Genomic DNA, 14,125 nt, shown 5'->3' on the forward strand with positions numbered 1-14,125 from the left:
AGGGGTCTGAAAACTCACCTTTTCCGGACTCACTTCACCGAAGAGCTCTCCAGCTCACGTATGGTGTAAATGTTCATGCACAGTAACTTTGTGATCATCCCCAGATAAGCCTTTACACAGCCGCTACTCCTATATTGTATGTGAATGTTTGTGTACCTTCTAAAAAAAAAAAAAAAAATTGTAGGAAGGTTATCAGGATTTATCTATCCTGCATTTTATGCACCTACTCGAGCGATGAGCATCGGCGCATCAAGTGGAAAGTAACAAACAAGGTTTACTTAAGAATCACATGTCTGCAGCTATGTCTCTTTCTCTTAATGAGATGCACAAATTGTATTTTTGCTGAGATGTACGTCGGTTTGGACAAAAGCATCTGCTAAATGAATAAATGTAAATGCCATGTTCGATTTATGTGGCTATATTTGGAGAGGGAGGAGCGTCACTACAGTACATGACGAACTCTGCTTTTTGTGCTCAGCTGTTTTGCACAAAGACACTTAAACTGGTGCCCTGTGAGTCTCAGCTGTGTTCTCACTCCAAGAAAAAGTTAGAGAGGAACGTGTGCTTGAAAGCAGACTCAACCCCTCATCTTCATGGGCAACAATTTAAGATGTGACAAACCTTCCCGAGATCTCGCTTGTTACTCCTCTGCAGCTGACTGACCAAGCTTTGGCAAGAAGAGCAATGTTGATACACCTGTTCCTGTCCCAGGTCTTCACTGCCCTGTCATTTCACAACTAGAACGTTTCCAAAACAGTTTTATAGAGTTTTCGCAAGCCTACTTGTGGTACATCATTGCTGCAAGGAGATATTGTGAGTCTTCTAAAACTGGTTACTGAGGGGGTGGAAGTAGTAGAATTTCCTTGTTCCACGAGGTTAGTGTCGGTGTTGGCATAGGAATTCTAAACTGTGTGTGTGTGTGTGTGTGTGTGTGTGTGTGTGTCTTATCAGTTTAATCATTATGTGGCTTAAGTGTTACCTTCTCATATCGAGCTTGTCAGTGAGCTGTACTGGAACTTGATATGACTGCGTAATTGTCTTTCAGTAAGAAATTGAAATGGAAAACGTTTTGTAAATATTAAAGTTCATTAATGCTGTTTAAACGATACAATGATCGGATATGTATTTAATAAACTTTATAATTAAGGGACTGATTCATTCAAATGATTTTCAGTACTAATATCTGTTTTTCTTACATTTTAACAGTGGTTAATTATGTTATGGTCTGTTAAGTTTTTAGCTAGAAATGCTATGCAAGCAGCAGCACAATGTACAACACACACACACACACACACACACACACACACTGAGCGATGCAGAGTGGTATATTCAGCTATACCGTGTTATAGGGTTAAAAAAAAAAAAAGAACTTTCAAAATAATTGTATCTATTTTAATGGGATTTTGTAGTATTGCACCAAAAATGAGTTTCCATTTTGGGGCTTTGAAACACAAATTCTTCAATTATATATTTGTAGTGTTATTGGGAATTGAAGTGCTGCAATAAAAAGGGGAATAGTTTTCATAAGACTAAAAGAATTTTAAGGCATTTTCCCCCAACATATTACACTGGTACTTACGTAGTGCTGGGGTGTTTATATGACTGACAGCTTTCATTGATTGGGCTACAGGAGCTTCAGTCTAGAGTGAGAGGCTCTGCTGGCTGCTGTAGGTAATATTACTGTTCAGTGTAAAAGATTACACTGCAATGGTGTAATTCACTAATTACCTGCAGAAAGGTAAATACCTGAGCCATTCTCCCAGTGGTGGAGTATGACTTTTAGCTTGACAGCAGGACACAGACTGACAGACACACCTAATGATGAGCACAGTGATAGAAACAGTGGAGTGCTCGCTCACGAACAGAACAAAGGAAGCCAATGAAAAGAGACAATGAATCTTGAGTACACAAGTTCTGCAGCATCAGTCTGAGATGGAGGTGGTGTTACATCCTTAGACAATGAAAAAAGGTTTCCTATATTATTAAATAGGTTCATTATTAAATTTAACTGCATTGTTCTTTGGGTGTTCTATGTCCAGTGCCACCCTCTACTTCCTACAAACACAAGACAGACTCAATTAGAAATCTTTTTTTTTTTGGATGATAGCATGATTCTGGTTGTGGTCATTTTTGAGAAGGATTTTCTTGAATTTCTTTGGAATTTCCTTTTCAAATGTTTTAAGAACATTTTGGAACTGTAGGTCAGTTGTTTTCCGAGACCGTGGGTGCAGAGACATATTACCGGTTTTACTGGGCTTACAGAGAATGACAGTCCAGTCTGTATCGGCATTGTTTTGATAATGATCTTGTTTTTCATCATGTGGAAAACAAAATATTTTACATTCTTTTCTCAGTGTCAGATAAACTCTGGGTGTTGAGTTGTAAAATAACTATGAAGTAGAGTAATCTGTAGAAGCCCTTCCACAATGAACCAGTGGATCAAACAGCCACTGATCGTTCTGTTACTGAATAACAACCACTTCAATAAATCAGTCCACAGTTTGGGGCCCAAACTGACAGTCCAATCAGTAGTAATGCAGGAATCTGACATTTCGCTCTTTATTTTGTTACAGTAACATCCCTGTAAGAGTAAATAACATTTGGAACATCGGGATCCACAAACAGCAGAATGATGATCAAACTTGCTGAAATATTTGTGGTGTTTTAATCTTTTTCTTGTATGAAATCATAAATACATTTGCTTTTAATTCACCAGTAAGCCATATCAAATGTCAACGCAATAGAACTTAGATTGCACTGCTTGGGGACACGTGACAATTTAAAAATTACACAGTCAGATCTGTGGATTTCCAGTATTGGACTTGGCACTCAAAAGTATTTGCTGAAACCCGCTTTCATGTATTTGCTGTCCGCTTTACATGTTAGAGGCCATTAATGTAGTACAATACTGCTAACCCAGGGGGTGTGGTGGCGCAGTGGGTTGGACTGCAGTCCTGCTCTCCGGTGGGTCTGGGGTTCGAGTCCCGCTTGGGGTGCCTTGAGACGGACTGGCGTCCCGTCCTGGGTGTGTCCCCTCCCCCTCCGGCCTTATGCCCTGTGTTACCGGGTAGGCTCCGGTTCCCCGTGACCCTGTATGGGACAAGCGGTTCTGAAAAAATACTGCTAAACTGAACAATTCACCCGAGTCACATGTCTTTGGATTGTGGGGAAAAAAGCCACGAGGCTATGGGGAGAACATGCAGACTCCATGCTGACCAAGTCTCATTGGAAACCACATCCAATCCAGGAGCTGCTACTGTACCTTTACAGTATATACAACTTAAATTGATCTGACTGATCAGGGAAATCAATCTAAAAAATATTTGTTCTGTAATATTCAATCATTAATATTTGATATAGTTTGAGCTGATAAGTAATTGTAATTTTACTGGATGAATTAGATTAATTGAAACAAAAGAAGTTTGCAACTGACTGCCTAGTGTAGAACGATTTCTTTGGAAGGAGATTAAAAAAAAATCTTTACTCATCATTTTAAACTTACAACTACACTTCCTGCAAAATCTTTTATGTAAATAACGCTTTTTGAAATCACTTGAAAATCATCGATTTTCTGAGTTTTATGCAGCTACTTGTGTGATGAACATTGGTGCATATGGTGAAAGAAACAAATTAATTGTACTTAAGAATCACACGTCTACAACTATGTCTCTTTTTCTGCCAATATAATGCACACATTGTATTTTCTATGAAATGTATGTCGCCTTTGAGAAAAGCTTCTGCTACATGAATAAATGTAAATTCTAGAGATAGGTTAAATCTCAACTTTGAGGTTAAGGCCTGGCATGCACTGGTTTTCCTTTTTCCTCAGCTGTTAGGTCTCGACATGGATTTACGAGACTCTGTCTCTACTACTTCTACCCTGGGTTTCATCTCAGCTCCAAAGGCAAAGCACCAGTACAAAGGGACAATAATGGATAATATTGTTCCAGAATATGTTTGTTGCCCATACTTATAAAGTCCAAACAAATGGAGATGTTGGAGACTGGTTTTTCAAGATCTGTGTCAAAGTGTCATCTGATATCAGTATGTAACCGAACAAAAAGTTCCAAATGTGACATATTTATTTCTACAAGCCGAGGAGGCTCGACATGCTCAGAATGTTTCAGTGATTCAGTCAGGAATGGTAGTTGTTGGTTGAATTAACCCTTTAGAAGGCCACAGTTACTTCTCACATTGTTCACACTGATGCATTAGATTTTCCAAAAGTGAGGAAAAGACTTTTCAGTGTGATTTCAGGTTCTTGTGTTTTTGGTAATGTCATGCCAATGCGTAAGAGGCTGGGAACACATGCCCCAGCTAATATGTAAAGAATGCAGAACTGTTCCCCTCAGTGGTAATATAATATTTTTTTTTTATTGTGGCACTGCTTTCACTGGCTGTCATTCGCTGCTTGTCCAAGTCGGGATTGCAGCGATTCAGAGTCCATCCCGAAAGCACAGCCTGGACGGAATAGCAGTCCATCACAAGGTAGTCACACACATGCTCATTCACACACTCTGGGTAATTTAAAGTTACCAATTCACCTGAAATGCATGTCTTTGGACTGTGAGAGAAAACCAGAGGACCCAGAGGAAAGCCAGGCAGACACGGGAGGAGCATGCCAGCTCTTCACTGACTGAGGTAGCAGCACAACCCGCTGCACCACTGTGCCACCTGCACTGCCTGTTATTGAAATGTTAATGGTCCCATGACTGCTTGATCTGCAGCTTCCTGTCCTTTTTCACTTTATAGTGATGGGTTTATTATTTCAAATTCAAAAAAAAAAAAAAATAGCACTTATAAGTCATTCTTCAAAAAAATTAATTTCCATAGGAGCTTGCTCCCCCAGTCAAGTGAGAATAATTCCAGTATAAGTGAGCAACATCCTTTGCCAATTTGGCCCTGACTGCTCTGAACCTTCGGATCCTATGAATATAAAATCAAAAACCACCGGGTCATAAGGCCTAGAGGAGTTTTGTTCTTGGAAATTTTTAAAAAAGAAATTTTTCTCATAGATTGGATGTCACCTGTTTTCGCAGCACATGGAAGTGTGATTCTGCTTTCAGTAAGTCTTTATGTATCTTATTTTATGATAGCTGTTTCTCCTAAAAAGAAGCTGCCAAGCACCAATGAAAGCATATAAATAAATACAGAATTTAGAGCACAAGACACACTTCCTATTTACTTTCGTTTTCTTAATGAGCATTTCTGTATGTTAACAACATTGAATTTCTCTGGTACAACATTGCTTCTGGAAAACTGCTTTCGATACTGATCAGTAAAAAGTAGCCAAAGTCATGAGTGAAGAATAAAAAGAAATATTTAAAAAATATTTCAAGGAAATTATGTCCCAGAGATGTTTGAAAGAACCCTGTTTTTAAAAAAGAGCTCTCTTTAAATACTTACACACCTAATAACATGTACACCTATTCACCTGTTCACCTGAATACCTATACAGCTGAATACCTGTATACCACGCCCAAATCAGTGACACAGGCACACCCTTCTGGTTTTGCTGGTTAAAAGCTCCAGGAGGGCAAGGTGACCCTTGACTTACTCCTCAGACAGCTATTAAACAGGCAAGAAGCCGAAGGAGTACCTTTACTTCATCACTTTCCTGCTCTTGGAGGACTTTTACAGAACATCAGGATTCACATATAAAGGTAAAGATGAGCCTTTGTCATTGTCACATAAACTCTTCGTCTTGAGGTCTGGTAACAGAATGGAATTAAAAACCAAAATGGGGCAGCTGGTAAAATTCGGATACATAAATATTTTAACAAACATGCATTTACATAAACTTTTTGTACTTAATATTTAACTCAAAATAAATTTAATTCTGTTGGGAATTTCATATTTTAAACTTAATACTCACTGTAAATTTAATGTGATTGTTTGTTAAATCATATCTATAGTAGGAAATGTGCAAGTAACAAGAGAAGTATAAGAAATATACACTTATACTGCAACTTACAAACACAAGTGGAACCAAAAGTCTTTCCTAACTCTAATTGTTCATAAATCCATCTACTAGGTCACAGTCACACACACACATTTTCAGAACCGCTTGTCCCATACAGGGTCACGGGGAGCCAGAGCCTACCCGGTAACACAGGGCGTAAGGCTGGAGGGGGAGGGGACACACCCAGGACAGGACACCAGTCCGTCGCAAGGCACCCCAAGCGGGACTCAAACCCCACACCCCCCGGAGAGCAGGACCGCAGCCCAACCCACTGCACCACCACACCCCCCTAGGTCACAGTCAACAAAAGTTTAATAATACAGCTTAATCTGCAATTGACTGGTGTCCCGTTTCACCCATTGATTCTGGGTTAAGCTCTAGACCACTGCAACCCTGACCAGGACAAGGAACTATGGAAAGTGACTGAGTAATATAACATAATCTCTCATTTTATTCATAGGTCATATTCTTCTTCAAAAAAAAGATCAGACAAAACTGAACGATGACTTCAGATGAATTTTTCTATAAGACTTCTATTTATTTATTCTATTTTCCTGAACAGCTTGTCAACTGCGGGGTCTCAGTGTCCCTCTGTATTGAGAAGCACAGGGTGTGAGACAGGGAACAGGTAGAAGGGATTTTTTTAAATGATGTTTTATTAACATCAACCAATGTTAAAGTCTACTTTAAAATGACAAAGTGAAACTATGTCACCTTCACAGCCTCATATTCAGTACGGTCTGTTCCATACAAACAAGACTGCTTTGTTTCTCCTGTGTGTAAGGCGGCGTAGGAGAACAATGGAGTAGAAAATGTGGTGCAGAGTAATGGAGAAAAGCGTTAGGATCAGGGTTAGGGTTAGGATTATGGAGAACATATTAACAAGTGATTCACCAAAAATACCGACTACATGTCTCATTGGTGAACGAGGACAAGAAAACTGGACATGAAGAACCGACTAATTTTAAACATGCTTGTCAATGCAAAAATAAAATAGAACAAGCGCTTCTATTTATTTACTAGGCGGTTTCTGTAAAAGTCCCAGATATAGCTACAATGAAAAAAAAAAAAGCTGAATTAAGTCGTCTTATCCCAGAGCACTGTTTTATTTTCTGAGTGCTTTCCACTGATGGCACAAAGCAGAAGCACAGAACCTTTTCACTCTGCACAGGGAAAACATGGAAATTCCACACACACTGAAGCTGATTTGAACCAAAACCTGAACAGCTCAGGTGCTGTGAGGTAGCAGTGTTACCACTTTTTCATCTTGCTGCCTGGAATGTTGAACATCTCATTTCAAATGCCATTATTTCTAGAGAAATGTGAAAACATTACACAACATTAACAGAGTAACTTGTTATTGGTATTGAATGTACTTCCTGTCACAAGTCTTTTGTGAACTAGAGCAGAGACAATCTCAGTCCACCAATTCCCCTGTGAATTGAATGTACTGGGTCAATGACTGTTGTCATCTAGTTTTACCACTTTTTTCACAGTTCTCCATAGTGAAAATATGGACCACAAATTGTTTTTTGGCATAACCTTGATGGTGGGATCTTGGATGCTGGATGGAACGGCAAGCCAAGTTTCCGCACAGTCTTTCACAGTAAGGACAACGCAACACTTAAAGTCACCTTTCACTTTCATTATGGTTCAGTAGGTTAGCGTTGATCTACAAGTGAGCCACTGTAGATGTCCTGCAATGTGATTTCAGAATGAAATGCTCTCATCTTTCACATTCTGAAGCATTCAGCAGTGCCAATAGCGATCACAGTTGTGAAGGTTGAAGATGTGTTTTGTTGTGATGCGGCCAACAGACAAACATCACCAACACAGCCTGTGGAAACACCAAGCAGTGTCTGAGCAGCCCGATGTCCTGCAACCCAATGGGCAACACATCATGTCTGTTTGCCTCCGTCTCGCTGCAAGGAAACAACATGACTGTGGAGCTTCAAGGGTATTCTCCTGGGTACATCGCACTGGGACTCAACGCTGCAAACGCAACAGTACGTCCACACATAAAAACAGTTCATATGAAGACTTAATGAAATCTGTGCTGTTTTGGTCATTGGACCATGTGTGCTCTTTGTATTCAGTCCTCTAGGAAACTGCCCACAAATGAAAAAATTGCTCTCTGAAAGACCCTTGATAATCCTGAAGTTAATCTAATGCTGACAACTAACAGGAAATTTATACAGGCAGTCCCCCGAGTTACAAACATCCAATTTACATACAACCCATATTACAAACCACCTCCTTACTGACCGGAAGTTGATTTTTTTTTTTTTTTTGTCACCCTTCACTAACACACACACACACACACACACACATTTTCAGAACCGCTTGTCCCATACAGGGTCACGGGGAACCAGAGCCTACCCGGTAACACAGGGCATAAGGCCAGAGGGGGAGGGGACACACCCAGGACAGGACACCAGTCTGTCACAAGGCACCCCAAGCGGGACTCAAACCCCAGACCCACCGGAGAGCAGGACTGTGGTCCAACCCACTGCGCCACCGCACCCCCTCTTAACTAACAATCAGATGAAAACTTCATAATTAAGCCTATTATATTCAAAATTCGAGTTATTGTATATACAATGGATCGTAATAATAAATGGGCGCTACTTTCCTGAATTACAAATGCAAATTTGCAGTTCTAGCTGAAAGGGGTGCAATGCTGGCAGCGATCACAGCGGTGAATTGAGGATGTGTTTTGTTGTGATGCGGCCAACAGACAAACATCATGCTGACAGCTAATGGGAAACTCATAGTTGTTTATTTTGCTTCAACCACTAATAATTGTGTTCTTGTTTATTTATTTATTTATTTTTCAGCAAAACGCTACGGTGTTTGCCTGTGCCAATATAAACAGCAATGTCTCCTTATTCACCACCATGTTCACCAACAGCTCCCTGGTCCAAATGAGCACAGTGAGTTTTCACACTTTATTTCTTTTTCAATAACGTCCCATTTGCTGAGTTGAACTACAACGTTAAGAAGTGGATCCAACATTTTATCACAGTCATAAATTTCGGTGTCTGCAAACCCTTGAAGCTGATGAGGTAACATGCAAAGAGGTTGAATTTCAGGTTCTCTGTGTGCTGCTGGTGGCACTGGGTTGACGCCAATCTCTTCTACGGTCACTGGATTTCTATGTGTCTGCAGGTCAATGTGAGCTCAATTCAAGGCTCAGCCAAGGGGACCCTCCTTCAGTGCATCTTCAGTGTCACTAACTTCAGCTCCTTGCTCATGATCAGTGGTGGTGTCACTAGCGTTTATGGCTTCCTCGCTACTGGAAATGTCACCAACAGTAAAGACTCCGCTCTCACATGAACAAATTATAAAAAGCCACAAAGTGCTTCCCACGTACATCTGACCCAAACACAAAGAAACCAGCTCAACATCTCACTTTGTTACTCACTGCAGCCACATCCTCTCACTTTTTACCATATTTGTTCACAGGAACACTGCAAGCTCCAGTCATACAGCTGCAACCTAGTCTGCTGGTTCTGTCCAACACCACCAGTGCCACCATTACCACCCCAACCATGAGCAGCCCTCCGACCGTCATTGTCGCACAGCCTCTCATTGTAAGGACACAAGCACACAACACACACATAGTTCACTGGGAAATAATTCAAAGTGGCTCTCACTCCCTGCAAATATTTCCCTTTTGATCTTGAGTGCTGAGAACAACTGCTGTTGAAGCAGATACTGTAAATCTTACTGCACTGAATGATCACATGTGCACTATGGTGATAATTTACAATGGCATGTTCTCACATGTATTGACTTGACCTGTAATGACCCGTGTCACTCATGTGAAATGATACAGCCAATGGGGAATAATATGTTATAAATCCTTCAGTAACGCAAATTTGCAATTCTAGCTGAAAGTGGTGCAGTGCTGACAGCGATCACAGTGGTGAAGGTTGAAGATGTGTTTTGTTGTGATGCGGCCAACAGACAAACATCACCAACACAGCCTGTGGAAACACCAAGCAGTGTCTGAGCAGCCCGATGTCCTGCAACCCAATGGGCAACACATCGTGTCTGTTTGCCTCCGTCTCGCTGCAAGGAAACAACATGACTGTGGAGCTTCAAGGGTATTCTCCTGGGTACATCGCACTGGGACTCAACGCTGCAAACGCAACAGTAAGTCCACACATAAAAACAGTTCATATGAAGACTTAATGAAATCTGTGCTGTTTTGGTCATTGGACCATATGTGCTCTTTGTATTCAGTCCTCTAGGGAACTGCCCACAAATGAAAAAGTTGCTCTCTGAAAGACCCTTGATAATCCTGAAGTTAATCTAGTGCTGACAACTAACAGGAAACTTATATTTGTTTATTTTGCTTCAACCACTAATAATTGTGTTCTTGTTTATTTATTTATTTATTTTCAGCAAAACGCTACGGTGTTTGCCTGTGCCAATATAAACAGCAACGTCTCCTTATTCACCACCATGTTCACCAACAGCTCCCTGGTCCAAATGAGCACAGTGAGTTTTCACAGGTGTCTGTAACGTCCCATTTGCTGAGTTGAACTACAACGTTAAGAAGTGGATCCAACATTTTATCACAGTCATAAATTTCGGTGTCTGCAAACCCTTGAAGCTGATGAGGTAACATGCAAAGAGGTTGAATTTCAGGTTCTCTGTGTGCTGCTGGTGGCACTGGGTTGATGCCAATCTCTTCTACGGTCACTGGATTTCTATGTATCTGCAGGTTAATGTGAGCTCAATTCAGGGCTCAGCCAAGGGGACCCTCCTTCAGTGCATCTTCAGTGTCACTAACTTCAGCTCCTTGCTCATGATCAGTGGTGGTGTCACTAGCGTTTATGGCTTCCTCGCTACTGGGAATGTCACCAACGGTAAAGACTCCGCTCTCGCATAGATAAATTACGTATAAAAAGCCACAAAGTGCTTTCCGCGTATGTCTGACCCAAACACAAAGAAACCAGCTCAACATCTCACTTTGTTACTCACTGCAGCTACATCCTCTCACTTTTTACCATATTTGTTCACAGGAACACTGCAAGCTCCAGTCATACAGCTGCAACCTAGTCTGCTGATCTTGTCTAACATCTCCACCACTACTGCTTCCCCAACCACCAGCAGCAGCCCTCCAATCTCCATTGTCACACAGTCTCTCACTGTAAGGACACAACACATGCATTGCTCACTGGGAAATAAAAAATGGCAGTGCTGATTGTGGTGGTGATAATGGTGACAATGACAGCTGTAAGTCCTGCAGCCACTTGTGTCCCTCTTAACTCTAGTGGCTTAACCCATGTGGACCAGTGCTGGAGTGTGAGGAATCGCTGTAACATTGTGTTATAACGCACTCAGTTTCTTCGTATTTCTCCTGGAAGTTTGTTCACTGGTGATACTAACAGCCACAAAAAAGGTTGTGAACGTGTTTTGTGATGATGTTGTGATGATGTGACCAACAGAAAAACATCACCAACGCAGACTGTGGGAAGACCAAGCGGTGTCTCAGCTTTCCAGAATCCTGCAACCCAGCGGGCAGCACACCTTGTCTTTTCACCTCCACCAACTTCACAGCACAGGGCAACGTGGCCTTTGAGCTCCGAGGGGAGTCCCCATCCCCTGGGTACATCGCAGTGGGACTGAGCAACAGAAGCTCATTGGTAAAGCTCCTCACCATGCAGACCCCCCCCATCACCTGCTCACAAAAGTACAGTTCACCCCTACAGTCCACACAAATAGCAGACCTCTTGTAAGGCTTCAAGATGACTTCAACATCCTCTTCTTCCCTATAAATCTTCACCTGTAACCTCCTGTGAGTGAATGAGTCCCCTACCTCGCAGCCACAGTCTTGTCTTGTCCCTCAAACTCACGTTTTCTCTATCGGAGATACACTCCTGACCTGTGAAATTCCCTTTCCAAAGCTGTTGGGGAATCTCTACCACATCTTCCAGTATCTCTTTGATTTTACTATTATTTCTACAATAATTTCATAGTATTACATCGCTGATTCATGTTGTCAGTCTAAAATTTTATATTTCTATTCTGTACTGTTTTATTACTGCAGCATATTTGTCTTCCCTTTTACTTTAAAGTGCCCTGAAAAGCTGCTTTTAACGGCACTGTACCATACAAACTTTATAATAATAATAGTAACATTAATAATAAACTTACAATGTGACTTTGTGTAGGTTAGATGATGGTACCACAGGTACAGTTTCTTTGCCTCCATCTGGCAGCTGTGAACAAAACAAAACACATTCATTAAACGAAGCCTGACAGTCATCGAGATTCTCTCACAATCACTGACAGTTATTTCTCGCTAGTAACAAATGATTCTCTTCAATTCTTAAAAATCATTTCTAGCAAAATGGCTTAATGTTTGCCTGCGCCCAACAAAATAGCACCATCTCCATCTACAACATCCTGGTGAAAAATAATGAGCTGTTCCAGAACAACATGGTACGTTTTTACACTTTTTACTGCTTCTCGCCTCACTTAGAAACCTGCTCTTTATGTGTGATAATTTTTTCATAGTATACAAGACTGAAGTTTGTGAGGACTTGCCTTTAATGATATTAAAAGCGACATAAAATGGTATTTTGATATTCTGATACATTAATGACATTGAAAGCATTTTAACTTCCCACTTGCTAGATGTGACGGTTTCTTGTATTTGCAGGTCAGTCTGAGCTCAGGTCAGGGCTCCTTCAGCAGGAACATCACTCAGTGCACCTTCACTGCCAACTTCAGCTCTGCAGTCTTAACTCGAGCATCTACCTTGAGCTTTTACGTCTTGCTTGCTAATGGCACCATCATCAATGGTAAAGATCCACTTTGATTCAAACCTCGCAAGGTCAAATACGAAAGTTTGAAGACTCCGCAGAACCAACTTCTTAACGACAGCTCGTTTTGTGCAGTTCTTCACAACTTATTGGTTTTCATTTGTTTTCCCCTTAGGAACACTGCAGGCACCAAATGTTCAGCTGTCCTCAAACCTCGTGGACCTTTCAACTAGTGGCAGCACTTCACCTATTTACTCTATCTTGGGTAAGAGACTCCAAAAGTTGGCAGCTGGTGTAGTGCTGGTCTCAGTATCATGGGGCGTAATGTGTTCCACACTTTTGAAATCAGTTCTTTCAAGGATGCTAATACTACTTTAAGTAGTTGAGCATGCCAGAGTAACTAAGTTTGTATTGGGGTGGCACAGAGGCGCACTGGGTAGCGCTGGTGCTTTGCACCTCTAGATATGTGGACTTGGATGCAGGATGAAACGTGGCTCAGGCCTTGTTCTTCGTATCTTAGCAGGAGTTTCCTCTCAAAGTCCAAAAACATGAGTGTCAAGTGGTGTCTCTGAATTGCCTTTGGTGTGCAAATGTGTGTGTGTGTCTCACAGTGTTCTGGTGTATAGATGAGTCAGTGTATCCAACACTGTGCTAACTTTACATGAAGGCATCTGCTAAATAATCTGTCACTTTGGAGAAAAGGTGTTTTCTAAACTGAGTAAATGTACATGTTTTTACCCTTCCTGCAGCTCTGCTAATACCACTCAGTGTGGTGACCTTTCAGCTGTTTTGAGGACCTGAAAACAACCAGATGAAGACAACAGGGTGATCAATGTAGGGTCTATCCTCCCTGAACTCATGATACTCTTCTAGAAAATGTTACTGTACAAAGTTAAAATGTCATATTTCTATGTGAATCATGTTTTTTCCTTAGCTTTACAATCATCTGGAGAGTTCTACTTGGCTGTGTCCTGTCTTTTCGAAAATATGAATCTCCTAAAGAGCATTTAATTCTATACAAATTTCTAGCCAATAATTTTCTTTACATTGTTTATATAATACTTAATATGAATGAAGCAAAAGCTATATGAAGGTTTTTAAAAGTTACTCTGAATTCATATGGGATTGACTCAGAGCTCAAATGAAGCCACTGCTTGGTGGAAAACTTTTCCTTCTTTCACTGCCTTTACGCTTCACTGTGAAAAAGACATTACAGTTGGAATATTTTTGTATTAATGGTCATTTTATTAAAGAATGTTTAACTGTCTGAGGAGATTCAAGATGATAAACTGTAAGGCTATAAGCTAGAAAAGCAATGACATAACAGCCTGTTTTTCATTTCACCACATAACACATATAAAGGAATCCTCAGCCGTTAGTACTG

General features: G+C 40.9%; 1 protein-coding gene across 1 annotated transcript; it reads left to right on the plus strand.

Annotated features, from left to right (window-relative positions):
- Positions 1-5,537: 5,537 nt before the first annotated feature.
- On the plus strand, positions 5,538-14,117 carry LOC108937867 (uncharacterized). The gene is made up of 15 exons (XM_018758060.2): positions 5,538-5,663; positions 7,459-7,568; positions 7,780-7,968; positions 8,800-8,895; positions 9,131-9,275; positions 9,428-9,555; positions 9,932-10,120; positions 10,373-10,468; positions 10,695-10,839; positions 10,996-11,123; positions 11,422-11,619; positions 12,323-12,418; positions 12,639-12,780; positions 12,917-13,006; positions 13,491-14,117. Exons 2-15 carry the CDS (start codon positions 7,476-7,478, stop codon positions 13,532-13,534), a joined length of 1,779 nt encoding a protein of 592 aa, XP_018613576.1. The 5' UTR covers positions 5,538-5,663; positions 7,459-7,475; the 3' UTR covers positions 13,535-14,117.
- Positions 14,118-14,125: the final 8 nt, after the last annotated feature.

Source organism: Scleropages formosus, chromosome 1 (genome assembly GCF_900964775.1).
Source record: "Scleropages formosus chromosome 1, fSclFor1.1, whole genome shotgun sequence".
Taxonomy (NCBI): Eukaryota; Metazoa; Chordata; class Actinopteri; order Osteoglossiformes; family Osteoglossidae; genus Scleropages; species Scleropages formosus.